Source organism: Phocoena sinus, chromosome 2 (genome assembly GCF_008692025.1).
Source record: "Phocoena sinus isolate mPhoSin1 chromosome 2, mPhoSin1.pri, whole genome shotgun sequence".
NCBI classification, from domain to species: domain Eukaryota; kingdom Metazoa; phylum Chordata; class Mammalia; order Artiodactyla; family Phocoenidae; genus Phocoena; species Phocoena sinus.
The window spans coordinates 128,614,026-128,636,062 of NC_045764.1; the positions used below are offsets into that span (position 1 = coordinate 128,614,026).

General features: G+C 43.1%; 1 protein-coding gene across 5 annotated transcripts in view; it reads right to left on the minus strand.

The window, feature by feature from the left end:
• Nucleotides 1–21,742, minus strand: part of TRIM9 (tripartite motif containing 9) — a 112,616-nt gene extending 90,874 nt beyond the window's left edge. For 3 of the 5 annotated variants that reach the window (XM_032623206.1, XM_032623204.1, XM_032623207.1), the window contains exon 1: nucleotides 20,730–21,702. In XM_032623206.1, coding sequence (XP_032479097.1) covers nucleotides 20,730–21,551 — 822 coding nt within the window. In that variant the 5' untranslated portion in view covers nucleotides 21,552–21,702. Of the gene's footprint in view, nucleotides 1–20,729 lie in introns of all 5 variants that reach the window. The other 2 variants (XM_032623205.1, XM_032623203.1) reach the window with 1 other exon arrangement.
• Nucleotides 21,743–22,037: the final 295 nt, after the last annotated feature.

Below are 22,037 nucleotides of genomic sequence, written 5' to 3' on the forward strand. Positions count from 1 at the left end.
AAGGCAGACAACTCAGTGGAAGAGTGGGCAAATTACTTAGCTGACTACATGTAAAAGAAGATATTAAAATGACCAGAAAACATATGAAAACCTTTTCAATACCATTGGCTATCACAACACTGTGATACCGCTATATACCTACCAGGATAGCTAAAATGCAAACACAATTAATAGCAAGTGTTGGTGAGAATGAGGGGGTGCTGCTGGTGGGAACGCACTAGGGCACCGCCACCTGGTAACACTGTTTGGCAGCATGGACTAATGGTGAGCTTACGTGTACAATATGACCCAGCAGCTCCCTTCCTAGGGATATAACGCACAGAACTGCTTACGTGCGTACACCCAAAGACATGTAGTATAATGTTTACTGCACTACTCGTAATAGCCAATACCTGGAAACTGCCCAGATGTCCACCAATGGTAGAATGGATACATTGTGGAATATTCCTAAAATGGAATACTATAAAACAATGAAAATGAATGATTTAAAACTACAGGCAACAATACCAATGAATCCAACAAACATAAAGATAAGCAAAAAAAAAAAACAAAGCCATGTTGGAGCGTGTGCTGTCTGATTACATTCATGTGAAATACAAAACCGGGCACAATTAACATGCTGTCAGAAGCCAGGATACTTGGACCCTTGGCAGGCACAGGTGTGATCAGTTTGTGAAAATTCATTGAGTTGTACATTCACGATTTCTCCACTAAAACTTGCTGTAACGTTTCCTTTTTTTTTTTTTTTGCAGCTGCAGACTCAAATAATTTTAGAAGTAATTTCAGAAAACTTGCAATCTGGCACTTCCTGGGTCTGACATAAAGCAAAAGCACTAACAATGAGTGGTGGTGTGCTGGAGCTGGCTTGTTCTGACTCTCATCCCAGCTCCAAGGTCATTGCTTTCACATCAGGATAGCTTGAAGTCAGACATGGCAAACCCTAAAAATCAGGGCTTTACTTTTTTTCTTTTCCAGTGTGCCACTGAACCACAGCAGTGATAAATTTCTTCTGCATAAATAATAATCACTTGAAATTGAAGAAATTTGGCATCTAAAATGAACATTCCCCTTAGAAGATTAGCACCAGACTGGCTCTTGCACTGAGATAAGGAACTCCACATCAAGACTCAAACTTCAAAATCCTCATGGTGGGTAAGGGAGAAGGCTAAAGCACATTTACCCATTTTGTTTTCACCTTTTATCTCTCTCAATCAAATCTTCTCATTTTAGGAAGTAAATAATCAAAGTAGCTTTTTTGTTCCTTTTTGACCACCCCCTCCGCCCTGCCCTTTTCTTTCTCTGCAAGGAGGTGACAGTGAGTGTCGTCTGTAGACAGGGGTCATTACAGACCCGCCAGTGGGTTGTCCCACTCAGGATAGAGAAGCAGAAGTCAAAGCTGGGTGACGCGTGCTCCCCTCTCCCCGCCTAGCTGCCTCTGCCCATTCCACCCTGTGCTGTCAGCCTCCCTCTCACACGGCTCTGGAGCCCCTGGGGCACTTCCAAGGCCAGGGTAATATGAGGGGAACGGAAGATGCTGCAGCTACCCGGTCCATCTTCTTTTGATCCCCAAATATTGAAGCCCCCAACTGAGAAACTTGAAACAGTAGGAAAATTAAAGTGTCTCTTCACAAAGGCACAAGTAGCAGGCAGCAGACAGTTTTATCCAAGAAACTCTTGTCAGGAAATGAACCAGAGAAACATCAATAAACCTAGATCCCAATTAAATTTGACACTGACGGTGACTCTAGCTCTCGTCTAATCTTACATTCTTATTCTATACATAAGAAGCTGGATGTCCAGAGAAGCCAAGTGGGTTGCCCAAGAGGTAGACACAAGGTCAGAACAGGGGCCTCTAACTCTGTGTCTCTTGCTTTTTCTATTTATATTGGGACTTGGTTGCCACTTTCATAAATTCCTGATGGAATTCTCCCCCACTCCTACTCCATGTTAATGTTTCTTTTTTTTTTTTTTTGCGGTACGCGGGCCTCTCACTGCTGTGGCCTCTCCCGTTGCGGAGCACAGGCTCCGGACGCGCCGGCTCAGCAGCCATGGCTCACGGGCCCAGCCACTCCACGGCACGTGGGATCCTCCCATACCGGGGCACGAATCCGTGTCCCCTGCATCGGCAGGCGGACTCCCAACCACTGCGCCACCAGGAAAGCCCATGTTAATGTTTCTGAATGTGGGATGTACCTTGTAATTCTTTTTAAAATTCTTTTTCTTGTTTATCATTTTTTTCCTAGAAATAAATTAAAGCCTGTTATTAACTTGTTGGTGTCCTAGAATCTAGGCAATGTAGATTTACAACAGATATTTACATTTGAAAAATATATACCGGAGATTTCTTTGTAGGAAATGTTTCTAGTACATTTAAAATGTGATTTTGTTGGGCTTCCCTGGTGGCTCAGTGGTTAAGAATCCGCCTGCCAATGCAGGGGATAGCATTCGAACCCTGGTCTGGGAAGACCCCACATGCCACAGAGCAACTAAGCCCATGTACCACAACTACTGAGCCTGCGCTCTAGAGCCCGCAAGCCACAACTGCTGAGCCTGCGTGCCTAGAGCCCGTGCTTCACATCAAGAGAAGCCACCACAATGAGAAGCCCGCGCATCACAAAGAAGAGTAGCCCCTGCTCGCCGCAACTACAGAAAAGCCCACGCGCGGCAACAAAGACCCAACACAGCCAAAAATAAAATAAAATAAATTAATTAAAAAAATTTTTTTAAATATGGTTTTGTTTACATGAAGTTTACAGGAACACATGCCCACTTGCGGCTGCATTTTGGAAGCAGTCCTTAGCAGCTTGTTGCCTGTCAATCTTTTTTTCCATTTTTGCTGTCCTCCTTGAATTCATGGCCCGAATTCCTCACAAACACCCAGAGGTGAGTGAGAGAGTCAGGAATCCTTGGAGCAGCCATTGGGGAAGAGCAGACGGCAATGTGGATGGCTGCGCTACCCTCACTCTCAAGCCTATCTGAATTTCTCACTGCTCTTGGCCAGCTTCTGACTAACCCAATGTGCTGGTTAATTTTCTGTGTCAGCATGACTGGATCACAGGTATTTGGCTACACATTATTTCTGGGTGTGCCTGTGAGGATGTTTTGGGATGAGAGTAGCATTTGGATTGGTAGACTGAGTAAAGCAGATTGCCCTTCCCAGTGTGAGCAGGCATCATCCAATCCACTGAGGGCCTGAATAGAACAAAAAGGTGGAGGAAAGGAGGATTTGCTCTCTATGACTGGCTGCTTGAGCTGGGACCTTGCTCTTCCCCTGCCCTCAGACTGGGAATTACACCATCAACTCCCCTGGTTCGAAGGCCTTCAGACTCAGAGTGAACTACACCACCAGCTTGCCTGTGTCTCCAGCTTGTAGCTGGTAGATCATGGGACTTCTCAGCCTCCAACTGTGTGAGCCAATTCCTAAAAATAAGTCATATACATATATGACTTATTATTATTTCCTGTCCTATTTAATAGGTAACAATAGCTCACATTAATCATGCACTTATTCTGGTCAGGCTCTGTTCCAAGGGTGCTGTATCTACCATTCCTTTCATCCTTCATCCTCACAACAATCCTTGGAGATCAATCTGATTATTATCCCCATTTTACAGATGAGAAAACCAAGGCACAGAGAGGTCAAGTAACTTACCCAAGTTCATGCAGTTAAATGGTAGAAAATCTAGGGTTTAAACCCAGGCAGTCTGCTTCAAGGTCCGTGTTCTTAACTCCTCCATTGTGTTGCCTGAATAATAGCAGACCCAGGAACAGAACACAGCTCTTCTGGCCCTATACTAACTTTTCTGGCCCAGTACCATGCAGGCACTTCCACTACAGCTTTATCATGAAAAGGCCTCTTCAGCTGGGCTCTAGTCCTTTGGTTCTAACTCCCGTTACAGCGCTTACTATAAAAGGGCTTAACCAGAGACTAGTCTTTACATTCCGCCATGCTCATTCTATTTCCTGTTTCTCCTATTTTATTGTCTGTTACCTGAATTCCTGCTGTGCAACTCAGATTCTTCTAGTTTATATGTAGTTTTAAAATGCTTGCCATCATTTGCTCTCAGCCAACAAGGCATTGATGTGGCAACTTCACAATGGCATACATGGTCAACTGCTTTTAGGAGTGGGGAGGAAGGAGTCTCATGTTTCTGGTAGGTGACATGGTGGCCTCAATAGGGTATTTTAAGGTTTGAGGTAAGGTGATCATGAGCTGTCAGACTTTAGTCCTGGCCCTGAGTCTCAACTTCAACATGGATGAAGCCCTCCTAACCCAGTTATACTGATGATCACTGTTAAATCAAAGAAATAGTTCATGGTGGAAAAGACACTGATGCGACATCACATCTCATAGCACAGTTCACACAGCAAATCCTGTTCTAGCAACAACTGTTCCGTGACCTTTGTTTTAATACATTACAAGAACCAGTTCTTCTCAGAGGTGCTTGGGAGTTAAAATGGTCACACGCCATTATCTGTGTAACCATTATCCACTCCTCTTTCTGGGTACATAAAAGTGCTTTGTTTTTATGATCAAAATGGAAATCTCCCTCATTGTATGAGTTTCCCCAGTTGAGCAGCTGAATAAACCCGGAGCTCAGAGCTGGCTAAACAGCCAGTGGTCTCACGCTGCACCATCAGTATCCTGAACTTGATTCAACAACAGTAAGGTCCTCACTCAGCCCACACTCGGCCTTGAGGAAGTTACAGTGAGGATTGAGCTCTGAATACAGACCATCTAAATTCCTTAACATGGCTGGGAAGATTAAAGAACAGTAGGAACGTAGTGGGTTTAGTAGACCACTGATAAATACGATTTAATCCCTGAAGAAAATCATGTGATACGAACAAATACTAAATGAAATTAATTTTCAAATCTAATATTTATGCAAATTTTATACCAATCCCTTCAGATATACTAACTATAGAATTTCTCTAAAAACACTGGGTTAATTTTTGATGGCTGTATCTCACAATAATAATCTTCTATACATAGTTTTAGAAAACTTAATAACTGACCATAACCCAAAAGCCCTCATAACATGCAAATTAAATAATGTGAATTGTAAATTGATGACTTTGTTCTTATAAAAGTAAATATAAGACCTAAGGGAGTGAAATTGTAATATAATTGAACTATTTGGCTCCACTCAGAAGAGAGTAATTGACCAGTCTTTGGCCAGCCTCCAAACTGGGTAATAATCTTCTACCTACTAATTCATTCCTTCCCAGTTTTGCAGATAAAATTTATAAATTATTCTTTAATTCCTGCCTTCAATGTAAGCAGAGCTTCCAGGTTCTACTAAAGAGCTGCCATATTTCATTTCAGTGGTGGCTATAAGTCAATGGATTCTGTGTTTGTATTTAGTTAAATCATTTTATGGCATGTTTCGAAAGAAAAGTGTCATGTGAGTTCATTTTTATACAACCCAGATGTATACGTTGTAATCTTATTTTAACATTACAGGTGATCGGCCAAGTACATTACAGTAATCTTTTGCTGGGATCAGTGCCGGCCCTGCAGCTGCTACCCACGTGGTATGAGCTGAGGAGCTGTCAGCACTGGGACGTTTACTGGGAAGGAAGCCAGGGCTGGGAAAGTCAGTGTTAGGTTGGAGGCAGAGGGTGCACAGGCCGGATGGGCTGGGCAGAGAGACTCCCCGGAAGTTGCTATCAAGGGTCTGAAGCTAGATGAGCAGACTGGAAACACACTGGTCAGAGCAAGGCATGGAGATGGCTGGAAGGAAGGGACAAACATTGAAACCAAAGCTGGGCCCCCAGACAGGTGAGCAGAAACCAGGAGATTCACAGGAGACCACAGTGGGAGTGGGAGGGGGGGAGGAGTAGAAAGGGGTGGTGGCCAGTAAGGTGCAACAAAGCTGGCAAGCAGTGCACCAGAAGGGGGGGAGGGGCAACAGGAGACTCTTTCGCATCGTCTCATAAACTTCTTTTGTGCTTTTGGCCAGGGCAGGAGCCAATCAGGGGACAGCCATGCTGCAATGCAGCAGTTCTCCCTGCGAGAGGGACAAAGGAAAGCCTGTTGCCTACAAATTCTTCCTTTTCCAGCCTTTATGCTGAAATTCCTACCATTAGATCGATGCTTCGAGCAAAGGCACTGCGTATTGAAGGCAAATGTTAAAAAAGGACTATCATTTATAATGAAGGAACATTATTCAATAGTACAGACATATATAATTTCCCCTTCAAGAGGGAACAACAAGGTTAAGGTAAACTTTGATAGTTGTAGTCATGGAGTGTGGGAAAAAAACTGTGATTATGCTTGTCTGGGGGCATGGGAAGGCCTCCAAAAGAGAGAAAAGGTGTTTCAATTGAGCTTCACACGCATGTGCGTGCAAACACACACACACAAACACACACATACACACAGAAGCAACTGAAAATAGGTCCTTGGTTGTTCAGAACAATTAATATAAGTTCTAAGAAATCAAAGGCATTTTTGGTAATACATACTGTACATAATTTACTGAAGTGCTCTGGGATTTATTTCTCTGACTGTTGAGGGGGTTGGGCAAATGATCCCGATTCTATCATTTTATAACTCTCAAATATAGGGGAAACGTCCACCACTTTGACACCCTGAAGTGACTTGTTTGAATACCACAATGGTAACCTGTAAGTAACAGGAACCGCAGAACCACTGGAACTTTATGATATTGTACTAAAGTGAACTCCATCACTAAAGTCGGGAGGAGTAGAACTTGAGGTAAAGAGGAGACACAGCCATCATATTCAGGGATTTTGATAACGAAATTATTTCCTCCCCCCGCTTTTGGATTTCTCCATGTTTCTTATTTGTCATGAGCCAATCCTGGTAGAGCCTATCTGAGCTCTGCTTCAGAACTGGCTGATAGAGGTTACTGGGAAAGGAAGCAGCAGTAGGTCCTGGTAGGCCAGTCTTGACAAGTTTTTTCTCCCACTCATATCTGTGTCTGATTTTTTTTTTTTCCTGTGTCTCTGAGAGATGAGAGGCTCACACCTCTGTTCCTTTCATTCAAAAAGTGAGTAAACTTCAGAATATATAAAGAATTCTTACAACTCAACGATAAAAGAGAAGTAACCCAATTTCAAAATGGGTAAAGGCTTTGAATAGACATTTCTCTAAAAAAGATATAAAGATAGACAGTAAACACATGGAAAGATGTCCAACATCACAGTCATTAGGGAATTGCAAATCAAAACCACAATGAGACGCCCGTTCACATCAACTAGGATGGCTCTAGGCAAAAAACCAGGCAATTACAAGTGTTGGGGAGGATACAGAGAAATTGGAACCCTCATCCATTGCTGGTAGGAATGTAAGATGATGCAGCCTCTTTGGAAAACAAGAATCAAGGATATTCTCAATGCTGGAAGCATTAACTTTCTCTTTGGCTTGCTGTTTTTTTAAATTAGTGTAAAATATTTGTGTGTTGACTTGCCAATTAATACCAATATTTATTAATATGTTTTTTAACCTACATAGCAGGACCTTACTGTCAAGTCAAACTTTTCCACAAAATTTCTATATACAGTGACCAGAGCAGCCATTCTTAGTTCACGTGGAAAGGTGTCATTTTTGAATGGTAAGGGAATGGTAGTTACACTCTACACTTGCTTATCATGCTTCTTGAAGCTATCCTGGAAATTCAGTGCTCATACAAGTTCCTATATTCCATATTTTTTGTTCCTCCAAGTAGAATGTAGAGAAAATTTTATTAAATTCTGAATAATATTTTAGTTCCACCAATGGGAGATTTGCTTCCATAATGGCAGAAGGTAGCCAGGTAACACAAGTTGAATGTAAACATGGAGCTTCTTCACACTGCACTGACTGTGTGCTAAAAGCTGTTTATCGTATTTCCTTGCTGAGTCTGGGCCAGATGATTGATGGTCAATAAAATCAATAATAACTGCTTGTTAAAAGCACCACAGATTTATCCGTGCCATGTAAGATTTATTAGATTGGATGGAAGTCCAATATTACATTTGATTTTATGTGACTAATGCTCTTGGGATAACATTTCATAGACGTGGGGGTAGGGATGGCACAGCACAAGTGACACCATCTTCTCAAGTTCATGAATTGGTGTGTCTGGGTGATGGCATAAATACCCTCAGTAAGTAGCACATCTATAGTAAAATCAGCTGTTGATTATGTGCACTGATGAAAAGAAATTAAAGTACAGATGATCAAAACTGGTAGATTATGTTATAAAGTCACTTCCCTTGGGCTTTGGGTGAGTTATAATTATAGCTGAATCTGTGTATATCTGACCTTCTGAGCATTTGTTCCTTACAAAATCAAAAAGCCTGTCATGAAGACCTGCCTTAGGTAGAAACTGTTTAATCCCCCACGTTCACATTTACTTCTCTCTGCAACTGGCTTTGTTCAGAGACTAGATAATGTCTTAGACTGATATACAACACAGGTCAGAGCAGCACGGCCCTCTCGCAGGCTCTTCCTGGAGCGTGGCAGGGAGTGATAAGTGCTTGGTGTCAAACAGTTGCTTCTTAACATGCAAGCTGCAAGGAAAGTAAGAGTAAAGAGAGGATAAAGAAAAATCTCAGTCAGCTTCAATGAATAAATCAGCAGTAGATGAGGATGAACCATCTATGTGTACTGGCTAACGACAGAAGGTAGTTATTCCCATACCAAAGCACAAGGTTCAGCATTCTACTTCCCAAGCTAATTTTTTAAGGAACAGTTTCTTCTTTGATCAGAGCTATTAGGATAAAATGTGCAGTTCTGGTTCTATGCAAGGCTTATGAAAAACCGTTTTATTTGGTTGTGCTTTAATCCATTCTTAAACAATAGGCTTTTCCAGGTCACATATTCCTTTCTATATTTATGGTAAAAGGCAGGTTAGGTCTTTTCCTGAACAGGAATACACATAATTTTTTTTAACCATCTTGGCAAAAGGTGCAAGAAAAAACTGAAAGTAAACAGAATTAATAACTGCTTACAGGTTTGAATGCATTTTGATGTTTTCCAGGATAGACTTATAAATGTTTTAGATTTACAGAAATATACTTAAAATGCCAAAATATCTACTTGTTCTTTTATATCATTTCTGCCTATAAATTTTAAGATGATTATTTTGTTAGAAGAGCACAATGAACCCCCTGGCTGAGCTGATAGAACCTTACTGCCTATCTGTCGCTTGCTTGGTTCTGACAAGGCCGAGGTATCCAGCACACTTCCAATGATCTGGTCTATGGAACACTCAACGTACTTGTCTCTCCCTTCCCTCTACCCCCTATTTTGCTCTTTAAATTTATTTTGTCACAAGGGGACTTAGGAGACAAATGACTTTTAATTTCTCACTAATTTTCATACACGAGAACTAAAAGATCTCAGTTATGTCTTTGAATTTGTAAGAACATAAAACTGTGCTTTGCAGTCATATGTTTCCTGGGATTATCAGAAGGTAGGACAGAAAAGCAGTTCGACACAGGAGCTCTGGAGTCAGCCTGGATTCAAACTCTGGCTCTGCCTCTTACAACCGGTAGGACTTTATAACCTTTAAAGTCCCAGTGCCTCAGTTTTCTCAGAGGAAAATATGTGAATTCTGGAGATTAAATGAGAAAGTGGCTAGAAAGGGCTTAGAACAGTGCCTTGCATGTAGTAAGTGCTCAATACATCTTTTTTAAAGAGAATAATTTATTTATTTATTATTTATTTTATTTTAGGCTGCATTGGGTCTTAGCTGCGGCACGCAGGCTCTTCATTGCGGCGTGCAGGCTTCTCTCTAGTTGTGGCCTGCAGGTTTTCTCTCTCTAGTTGTGGCACGCAGGTTCCAGAGCACGTGGGCTCTGTAGTTTGTGGCACACAGGCTCTCTAGTTGAGGCGCAAGACCTCAGTAGTTGTGGCACGTGGGCTTAGTTGCCCCGCGGCATGTGGGATCTTAGCTCCCTGACCAGGGATCGAACCCATGTCCCCTGCATTGTAAGGCGGACTCTTTACCACGGGACCACCGGGGAAGTCCCAGTGTTCAGTACATTTTTAACAAAAAGTGTGAAATACAGGTTTTCAAGTCTAATTATTACAGTCAGGCTCGTATGAGAAACAAAATATTAGGATATGTTGCTAATCATTAATCTTTTTCGTACTGATTCTTTTTTTTATTAAACAAACCTTTTTAAAACATCTTCTGAGTGCAGAAATGGGGGAAAACAGAGATATATAAGAAAAGTCTATGACTTTGAGTTATCAGGGTCCAATGGGAGATTCTAAAATATGCCATTATAATACAGTGGGAGGATGTTCAGTGTTAGAACACAAAGATGGGAGCTCTGCGGGGGTTGGTGGGTGGGCCGCACAGAAGGTAGAACAGAGTTTGGGACCACGCTGTGGACGGGCAGGGCACTGAAATGACCGGTTCTGTTCCAGACATGCAGGTACAAGTGGGAGTTGAAGCCATGGGGTAGATGAGTCTCTAGAGACAGGTGTGTTGAGAACAGAAAAGTCAGTGATGTTTCTTTATTCATGACTAGAAATTCAAGATGAGTTTTCTTGCTCTTTCAGCTTAAAATCAATCAGTCAAAATGAAGAAAACTCTTTCTACAGTTAAGGAAAAAAAGTGTCTGTAATTAAACCCAGCTGGGGTGGGAGTTCTGCTGGTGCAGGAGAGGCTCTGCTGGAACACAGAGCTGCACCCAGGTTCCCGGTGGGCATGCTGCTCTGGGGCAAGGCTATTGAGGCTGGCTCCTGTGAGCTGGGCCTGGCAAGCTTAGTGGGGTGATTTGAAGGTCTAGTCTAAGAAAATGGTGGAGGGAGTCCTGGTGGACCGGGAGAGGGCTGGTGGGGAAGCTGGAAGGCCATGAAGGTCAAGAAAGAAGAGGTAACTTAGACAGGCAGGTGGGACTATGGCTGTATCTGCAACATAAACCAGAAAAGTTAAAAAGATGGCAAAGTCTGGGCCAAACAGAAGTGAAATGAAAATTTCCCTGACAATGATGTCAAGTGCCTTCTGTGCATTCCGCTTGGGTTTTTCCTAGTAATCTTACTCTGAGATAGTTCTCAGTTTAAGACAGGGGCCCAGTTTCAGGTTAGGGATAAAACTGCTGTGAGAACACCCCAGGACAGTGGTTTTTGGCTTTGAGATGTTTTAGGGGATGAATTAGACATGCTGTTGACAAAACCTAGATGGTCTCTGATAATCTAGGTTCTCTGCTGGTGGCCATTTTATAGTAACTCCTTTTCCAAGGTTAAAAATTGATCCTGAATGTCAATATGAAAATATTAGAAAGGCTGGGATGTAACAGGCAAAGTACTACTCTTAACTTTCACACATTGTTCTGCTCTGTTGTTACAAGAGCAGCACCAGTTTTGACCTTTCAATATTGTCCTTTTGGGCTTCCCTGGTGGAGTAGTGGTTGAGAGTCCGCCTGCCGATGCAGGGGACATGGGTTCGTGCCCCGGTCTGGGAAGATCCCACATACCGCTGGGAGCGGCTGGGCCTGTGAGCCATGGCCGCTGAGCCTGCGTGTCCGGAGCCTGTGCTCTGCAACGGGCGAGGCCACAACAGTGAGAGGCCCGCGTAGCGCAAAAAAAAAAAAAAAAAAATTGTCCTTTTTTGCTTTATAGAATGTTTAAAACAATCTATTTCTATCACAATTTAATGAAAAACTCAATCGAGCCAGTCATTGGGCATCATGTATACAAAGTGTAAAAGTAGTCAGAAGTAGATCAAAGCAGTTATTTTTAATTATATTACATTAGTATTACTGATGTCCAAAATCATTTTTTAGTTATTTATAATAGAAAGAGAAGCAACATATATTAAATATATGTACATACATACTACAAAATTTATATAATTGCTTTACCTCTTTGTCTTTGACTTTAATATTTAAGGAATAATATAAATTTAACTTTTAATATTTTAGATTTAACATAAGATTTAAGGATAGGCTAATTAGGGACATTTATCCACAGGGTGGAGTTTTAGAGTAGTCTACTCTGCACACACAAGAAATTAAGAACACTGACCTCCTTACTGACTTATTGGCTAGTCATTGCCTAGAATGATGTCTCCCAAACTTGTGTGGAAGCAAAGAGAGCTTCCACAACCTAAGTGTCCATCCACAGATGAATGGATAAAGAAAATGTGGTGTATATATATATATATATATACACACACACACACACACACCTACACACATACATGCAATGGAATATTATTCAGTCATAAAAAGAAGGAAATCCTGCCATTTGTGGCAATATGGATGGACCTCAAAGGTATTATGCTAAGTAAAGTAAGTCAGACAGAGAAAGACAAATACTGTATGTTCTCACTTTATATGTGGAATCTAAAAAATCTGAACCCAAAGGAGTAGAGAGTAGAATGGTGGTTGCCAGGGGCTGGGGGTGGGGTGGGGGTGGGGGGAAGTGGAGAGATGTTGGCTAAAGGGTACAAATGTCCAGCTATAGGATAAACGTTATGGGGATTTAACGTACAGCATGGTGACTATAATTCAAAATGCTGTATTATATACTTGAAAGTTAAAAAAAGAATGATAATTATGCGAGGGGATGGACGTGTTAACTAATCTTACTGTGGTAATCATTTTACAGCATATACATGTATCAAATCATCATGTTGTACACCTTAAATTTATATATACATCAATAACGTCTCAATAAAGCTGAAAAAAAAGGAAACGAACAAACAGAAAAGAGTTTCCAAAGTCAAATAAGTTTGGAAAATTCTAGGTTGAACCAAGCAGGTTTCTTTGTTTCAGGATCGATCGGTATATGGATATAACAATGCAGAATGTGGATCACCAAGAGCATGTGTAGAGTAGAGAGTCTCAAACTTATTTAATTATGGAAACTTCGAGGGAATACACTTAAAAAAATTCCCACCTAGAGAATGGGTCAAAACAACATGCATGTCTTCAGAAGTTTCTTGCCTTTGAAAACAAAATTGATTTTGGGCAGAAGTTTGATTTCAGAACCTCCCTGTCCAGCCTGTTGGTCTTAACCATAACATCACCATATATGCCAAGAAATTTAGAATTGGTTAAAAAAAAAATCCCTGAGGCTTCTTTGTAAGCAATCTCTCAATAAGAATAGAGGAGACTAGCCAAAAACTAGTGAAGATTACACAGTGGTCAACGAGTAGACAGAGTTAGATTAAATATTATATAATTTCTGCTTCATTGAATCAAAACTGCTTTTTTTGTATTTATGGCATCAGAATGCAGCCTTCCAACTATAGTATTCTACAGATAATACTTAAAATGAATAAGAATTAGTATCTTCAGATACAAATGTTTATACGTGCTAAATCTCAGTTGAAAGTGACAGAAAACCAATACAAACTAGCCAAAGAGAAAAAGGAGGGGGAGGTTTGCTGACTCACTTAACTGCAAAGGCAGGAGGGGGTAGAAAGGGGTTATGAAGGGTTCCAGGGACTCAACAGTGTTCTCAGAAGTCTCTGTTTCTTACCTCTGTAACTCTGGGGATTGCCTTACTTTCTTCTACTAATGGAAGAGGAAGAGGAAGAGTCAGGGACACAGACACCTCTGGCTTTTATTCTAGCTGCAACAAGCCCAGAGGAAAGCAATGCTCTTCTGTCCCTGATTCAGTATCTATAAACCTCAGAAGAGGACTCTGATTGGATTGGCTTTCTTCATGTGCTCATTTTTTGAATTAATCACTTTGGCCAGTGGGATAGGGTGTGACACTTGGTCAGGCCTATGTCACATGTCCTCCCACTTGGCCAGGTAAGGCAGAGCACTGGATTGGCAGCCCACCAGAATCACAAGGACTGAGCAGAGGCAGGAATGTGGTGGTGTGGGGAAGCACTTAACTAAGTAAGAAGAATACTGCCGTTATGAGACCAAAACATAAACAACACAGAACACTAAACTCTATGGTTGCTATACACGCTTTTCTTCTAACAAATAGATGGAATTACTGAAATGAAACTATATGATTCCCCCCACTCCCAACCCAATCACATACTTTTCAAGAGGCACCTGAAGTTAGTGCAAAATTGTGTTTTGGCACCTTCTGTCCTCCTTCCTTCACTCATACACAAGCCAAGTGAGGGATCACTTTGCTCTTAGGTGGCCACATTTACCATAATATATAATAGCAGTAGGAATAACCACACAAGCTGCTTGGTGGTGGAGCATTACTGGGGAGAGGAAGCACTGAGCTATAGCTATCAGTGTTCTCTACCCTCTTCCGTCTTCTTTTTCTTCATCAACTCTGTTTCTCCACTTTTTTTTTTTTTACGCGCAGGCTCAGGGGCCATGGCTCACGGGCCTAGCCACTCCGCGGCATGTGGAATCTTCCCGGACTGGGGCACGAACCCATGTCCCCTGCATCAGCTGGTGGACTCTCAACCACTGCGCCACCAGGGAAGCCCCTGTTGCTCCACTTTTGAAGCATCTCAAGAAATTAGTGCTGTATTTAAAATGCAGAAGATCCAGGGAGAGCAAAAAGGCTTTCTTCTGCACTCAGAATGGTTTCCTCTTAGACTGTACAAGAGGCGCCGGTCAGTGTCTCCCTGTCCCTGCTGCTCACAAAGGCATTCTGCCCTGGGCTTTCCTCCAGCTGAACAGTGAAACCAGGAGCCAGGTTTGTATCAAGTGTCTGTTCATTAGGGCCAGGACTAGGGTGAGGGGAGTAGGGCACTCTCCTTGATGCAGAATTTAAAAGGGTGCCAAAAAACCTCAGTAGTCGACACTAATATTTTAATGGAATATTTTTAAAAATAAAAATGAATGCCCTAAAATACATGATGAACAGAAGAGCAAAATCTTAAACAAAGATAGGATCAATACTACTGATTTTCCCTTCAGACTCAGGCTCCAATATGGCTTTAGCATGGCACTGTTACTGATCAACATTTAAAATGTTGATATTCTGCTCATCATGGAGTTTTTGTATTCATCTTTGTTTTTTAAGACATTGCCTTACAATATTTTTTATCCTGATTACTGAGTTTTTGGTACCCCCTTATGTTTTTCACCCAAGGTGAGTGCCTCACTTGTCTCACCCAAGTCTTCTGCATACACCTCACTAAAGGGGTAGGCTTGTGACCTAGGCAGTCATCAGTAGACCCCTGACTCAAGTTGGGCCAATCACATTCTTTCTCTAAACTTCAAAATGTGGCCTAAGAGACACAGAGACAGTCGTTAGATGAGAGTGGATACTTGAACAGAAATGTCATGCTGCACTGGGGCTGGAGGAGTCATGTCAGGCCTCGTGCAGCCCAACGAAGCCCATCCAGAGAGAGAAGCAGGCATGAGAGAGTTAGGCATACACCAGACTGTATTATTTGTTCAAAATATTCTCTGTCCTCCTCTACAAGGCTCTTCTCGGTGCCTTTCTCTGTTGGAAGAGTGAATTTCCTGTAGCACCGATGTCAGTCTTGGTCACATGGTTTGTTTTAGCCAATGGAATGTAAGCAGAAGAGACATGCAATGTCTGAGTGGAAACTTTAAGTGCTATTGAGTGGTTCTGCTCTACTCCCTTCTCTCTGCCCTAAGGTTGGTGTGTTCCAAACATGCTCTTTCAGCCTAAGTTCAAGAATAAGGAGGATGTGGAGAAGGGCCAGAGCTGACTTTCAGTGGGTATTATTGTAAGAAATTATATGATATTGTTGTAATTCATTGAGAATTTACAAAATTAATTTTTTAATTAAAAAATTATTTTTTTGTTTTTTAAAACAAAAAAATTGTTTGTTACTGCAGCATAACTTAGTCCAAGCTGACTGATACACAGAAGTGAATTTAATCTCTAGATTTCCAGTTCCAGTCTCCTTGTGAGTTGATCTTATTTCCCATGAAATCCTCTGAGATCCCCTAAGTGGGTTTCTGTTCCTTACTACCAACAATCTCTGATAAAACTGATAAAAAACAATATTATTTAGAACTATTTTTTTCTTAAACATTTATCATACAATAGGTTCTAGCCTCCTCTGTGCCAAGACTAAGTTATACGAATACACACACTTTGAAAGGTGCTTAGGTGAGAGAAGTGCAATTTATTGTACTCATGGTAAGGATAATTTTTGCCTGTGCATTATATTTATTACTCAATGACAGATGGCTGTGACAGTTTTCTCTAATTTTATGAAAACTGTGAGTTGATCTGAAATTCCAGTTAATAGCATCTTTTCATGGTATATACAGGAAGAAAAATTTCTGCTGCTTCAAAAGTGATAATATCTTCAAAACTGAATCATATCAGTTATCATTTTAGCTTTGTAATTGAAAAACAAAATACCTTTGTTTAATATACAAATAAGGGCTTCCCTGGTGGCGCAGTGGTTGAGAGTCCGCCTGCTGATGCAGGGGACGCGGGTTCATGCCCCGGTCCGGGAAGATCCCACATGCCGCGGAGCGGCTAGGCCCGTGAGCCATGGCCACTGAGCCTGCGTGTCCAGAGCCTGTGCTCCGCAATGGGAGAGGCCACAACAGTGAGAGGCCTGCGTACCGCAAAAAAACAAAAAAACAAAAAAATCTTTGTGTGTGTCCTTGTTCCTTGGGGTTAATTCAACTGACTATTCTCCAAGGACGCATGAGGATCTGGCTCACTCTTTTAGGCCACCTTTAAGAGTAGCCTTTGTATGGCACCTTGTGCTCTGTAAGGAGCAAGCAAATTATCCCAAATTGGGGGATGAGATTTTTATGCAGTAACTGTTGACTAGTGAGACAGTAACTTCCGTTTTATGCAAAAACTTTCTATTTTGCCAACTGAAATTAGTAAGTTATAAACATCTAAATTACTTTTTCAAAATATTTTCAAAAATATAGTTTTAGGTGCTTTACATCCTGTGTGTAGGAAGCACAGAGAGGTTATAGACTTGCTTAAAATTACCAGCGAGTAAGTGGCAGCATCTGGTCTGGAACCCAGAACCTCATCTAGTTCTTTCTATTTCTGCCTCAGCACAAAGAGGAACAATTCATTCTTCTGAATTCAACATTCTCCTTAATACCTGTAAGAATATTTACAGTGCTCACAGAACGTTCTGATTATACTAAAAGTAAATTTTTAAGAAGTTAAAAACATGAACATATGTTACCTGTTACATTTACCATACAGACATCTAGATTATATTGTATTTACTGCTGATATATATTACATATATTATAATATATGTAATATATTATAATAATATATATAATAATATAATTATAATATATATATATATATAAAACTGAACACCACTTTGGTTACATTAAATAACACATTTACTACACAAATTTTTGATGAGATGCCACCATACTACAAAGCAGGTATTTTTTCCAGAAGTCTTCGAAGGTGAAACCATAATAACTGATGATTTATTTTAAAATGTTTAACTTGCAAATCTTTGTTTAAAAAAAAGAAGGTAATAGAGAAATAACATTTGAGACAAGATTCAGAATGAATAGTCAGTGTTTAGAGTACAAAGGAAAAGAAAATTCTTGCTCAACAGTACAAACACAAAGGAACGGTTACAAATGTATTACTGATTCAGTGATGGATAAAATACACCAAGAATTCAAGGATAATGTTAGATTTAGAAATATGAATTGCCAAAATTACAAAGTAATAATAATGTTTCCAATTGCCTATATGAAAATGTCTACAAAATCTTTTTTTGTGTGAGTAGCAATTCTTTATACCAACCCAAGTTTGATAAGGAATAGAGCAAGTGCTGATACTAAATAAAAAGTGTCACCAGATATTTGCCCTATAAGGCCACTTCCTGGATCATTTTTCATGGATTTTGAAGGCCATCTATATCTGAAACGTATTTAAATTTAGTCAATTGACAACTAATGAATTTCAACTAGTTGTTTTTAATACCATTTAAAAGATAAACTTCAGCCATTTTGTCTTAAATGTGTAAGATGATGACTTTCTGAGGGAAACAGTTATTTACAGGGTTTTCTTTATCCCTGGAAATGACTAAATATTAATGAAAACTTTCAGGTCTGGTGATAACTTGTGTGGATAACTAACTGCCCAACTTTGGGAGAACTACTTAGTGTAATTCTTTGCTCTCCTATGTTTTGAAGGACATAGAAACTCTGGCCCATAAGCTTTTTGTGAGGATGGAAGATAAATAGACATAGGAGAAAATCGCACATTATCACATTACCTTATTAAGGAGTTAAGGTGGGGGAATAATGTTTGTTGTTCATCTAACAGATGCTAAGTAAATGTTAAAATCTGTCATCCTTCTGCCTTATATTTATTGGCAGTTTAATAATCTTGATATTGACTGAACAAAAATATAACTATTTACTCTTTTGAAAAAATGTGCAAAAGATCAGAGAAGAAATGGTCTTTTTAAAAAATGAACCAATATTCCCTTCCTAGCCTACTTATGTCATGTCTGAAGGGCTTTACATTATTCTTTTTTAGCAGACATCCAAATTTCAACCCTGTCCACACCACAGTGTCTACTCACAATGTCCATTACCGATAAAACAAATGGTTTAACATTTCAAATCTACATGGGGCTTGGCGGAGATTTAAAGGCTGCCTTTGGTCTTAATGGATAAAGTATAGGCTCTTCTTCATAGAAGAATAATGCAGTGGTTTGACCATCCTAATTAGCATGTGCCTCTAAGTTCTTTTTCCAGACAGGTGATTAGTTTCTTAGTTCCAAGGAGAGTTTTGTAGGGCAATTTAACATAGGCTATAGTTAGCAGTTTAAGAGTGAAATCATAATATGAAGAAAAAATTGGCCATGAACTAAAGTTCTGAAAACTTTCAAAATTAAACATCATTTAAACAAATTGAAGTGTTTAAAAAATAGTGGCATGTACCTAGGAGGGGAGCTCAAATTTGTGCTGAATTAAGTCTCTCCATCAGTACTAATACAGTTTAATAGACTATATGTGAGAGCATAAATGACTGTAAACATGGATCCCATTCAGTATTGAGTTGAGCTCCCAGATGGCTGAATATGGTGATGTTTTATTTTATTTTATTTTTTCTTGCTGCAAATAAAATATCAATGTTCTCCTCCTTAACCCCAAGGCCTCTCTCAAAGGCTAGCCTTTCTAGTCTCCAAGGAATGCCAGGAAACCCTGAGTGGGGCAGAGCTGATGCCTGAACACCATCTCTACTGCCCTGCCTCATCCTGGGGCTTGCAACGCAATGATGTGAAGAAAACCTCCCTACAAGAGTCCTGAACCCCTGCCTTGCCCTTTGCACACCCAACTAAGTCGATTATTTAAAAAGTAAAAGTCCAATTCATGTACATCTCCTCAAGAGTGGTTCCCTTCCTTCTAAGCAGTGTGGGCAATAACATTATAAAGATCTCTTTCCTCACGAAGCTTATTTTGTTTGTGTATGTTGTGCGGGAGGGCAATAGATAAATACAAAAGTAACATGATAGTTAAAATGTATAGCATCCCAGTTAGTGGTAAGTACTACTGAGGAAAATAAAGCGGGGAGGGAACCAAGGGGTTCAGAAAGGTCTCACTGCAAGGGTGACATCTGAATAATGATCTGAAGGAGGCAAGAGAGTGAACTGTTGAGATGCAGGCTGAAGGAACATCAAATGCAAAGGCCCCGGGTTCAGAAGGGGCCTGGTGTTGGTGGAGGAACAGCAAGAGGGACTGCGTGGCTGAAGCAGAGGGAATGGGAGGAAATGAGGGCGATGAGGCCAAGTGGGAACAGGTCATGTGAGGTCCTGGTGGACTACCCTAAGGACCATCTAAGAAACGCGGGGGGCAGTTGGAGGATTTTGAACAGAGGAGTGGCATCACCTAACAAGTCGTTAAAGGCCCTGTTCCGGAGGCTAGCTTTGGCGGAGGTACTATCAAATGACATCAGAAAGATAAATTTGGTAACAGGTGTCCCCAAATTTTCACAGACAACTACTGACTGTGAGGAAAAGGGTTGGACTCTGGACAAATAGGTGTGTGGGTGATCGATAGGAGGGGGTTACACTGGGAGACTGGGAGATGCACCTGCCTAGCTTTCAGGCCGCGAACGCGCAGAAACCTCCAGTCCTGCTACTCCAGCCTAGATCCCCTCCGCGAGGGTCAGGGCCGCAGCCTTCAGGCCGTGTTGCCATGGCGACTACAGGATTTTTTTTTCTTTCTTTCTTTCTTTTTTTTCTCCACCCCACTCCACATTCGCACACCTCTGTGCGCAAAGCACCCGGACCCGCATCCTTACTGCGCTGCCGCTGGGCTTGGGCCAGCGCCGACTTATCAGCATTCAGCTCGCGGCGTGTTCCCCGCCCCCTCTGAGAATCCAGGCTCCAGCCTATCCAGCAGCTCCAGCACCCAGCGGTCCGCGCCGCCCAGCCGCGCCCACCTCCTCCCCGGGGACCACGGCCGGAGCCCCACAACCGGCTCTGCCCTGGAGCTTCCCTGGCGGCCCTGAGCACAGTCGCGGATCGGCCCAGCTACTCATCGCCTTCCCGCACGCTGGTGGCCGCCGAGAGCTGCACGTCCGCGGCGGGGAGGGGGCGCCCTAAGCCTGGCTCGCAGGCAGCGTGCACCGGGAGACCCGCTCTACGCATCCCCGAAACAACTCTCTGGAGAGGTTCAACTCTCTGGAGAGGTTCAACTCCCCTGTGCGCCGTTTACGGTCCCCTGCGCTTCCTGCAATGCACCAGACGGGGGAAGCAGATATTGGAGGCACCTGCATTGCGCCCCAGTTGGGAGGCTCTGTGCGTAGAAGAGGGGGACCGTCTGCTGCAAAACCGGAGGATCGGAGGCGCGGGGAGTTAGGGGTGGGTTTTCTTAGGACTCACCTTGTGCAGTTTCCACATGGCTCCCAGAGCCTTGACTTCGTGGCTGGAGTGTTTGCCCTCCTCCAAGCACTGGTAGCACACGGGCATCTTGCACTGCACGCAGTACATGCTGTGGTTCTCCAGCTCGTGGTCTGTGCAGGTGGAGACCTTTCTCGGGCTCAGCCGCCGGCTCACGCGGCCCTGGGCCGGGGGCACCAGGCGGTGCTTGGCTAGGGGCCCCCGGGGCGGGTGGCAGCGCAGGCGGCACGGATCACAGTAGAAGACATCGCACTGTTCGCACATGACGGTGGCCTCCTTGGGTGCCTTCTCGCAAAGCTGGCACTTAAGGGCCGCCGCTTTGCTCTGCTGGTAGCGGTCAATTACCCCTTCCAGGACGCGGTTCTTGGGGAAGCCGCGGAGCCCCCGGTCATCCAGGATGAGGCTGCGGTGGCACTGGGGGCAGGTGATACAGGAGTTGCGGGGCACCGGGGCCAAGGCCGGTGACAGGTGTGTGGCCGGTGGCGGCATAGCCGGGGGGAACACACGTACGCCGTTGGGGGACTTCTGGCACGGGGTAGTGGGGGCGCTGGCGAACCCCCCGTAGGAGCCATAGCCGCTGTCCGCCTCGCTGTACAGGCTCATCTTGTCAAGGTCCAGATAATCATAGTCGGAGACCCCGGAGCCCGAGGCCCGTCGGCTCTGGGGCGACTCCGACTCCGGGGTCTGCACCAGGATGTTGCGGGCGCACGCCTGACATATATTGTGAGAGCAAGGCAGGATGATGGGCTCCCGATAGAAGGAGCCGCACACGGGGCATTTTAACTCTTCTTCCATCTCTTCCATGGGGACCTGGCTGGGAGCGAAGCAGCGGCGGCTGCAACTGGATCCTGAACTGACGAGGTGGCCGGCCGGCCTGTCGTGTCCAGCACCTTGGCCAGCAGCGGCGGCGGTGGCGTTGGCAGTGGCGCCTTCCCGCGTCGCTTAGGCGCCGACTCCCTGTGAGGCGCTCTCTCTGTGAGCCACCGAACCGCGGCGCCGAGCGCCAACCCGGGACCGCCCGCTCCTGCCCCTCTAGTCCCGCCCCAGCCTGTAAGCAGCGGCTTATTGGACGGCGGGCGAGAGAGCAAAGCTCTCATTGGCCACACGCCCCGTCCTTCTCCTCTCCTCCGCAGGCCACGGGGGGTTTGGTGGAGGATTCTGAGGATGAGGGGAGTCTTCGTTTCGGGCTGCATAATCTCGGGAGGGGGCCGGCGTGCGGAGGCGAGGGGACCGGGAAGGAGGGATTAGGCGGGATGACTCATCCCTCGCCCCGCTTCCTTCCGACCTCCG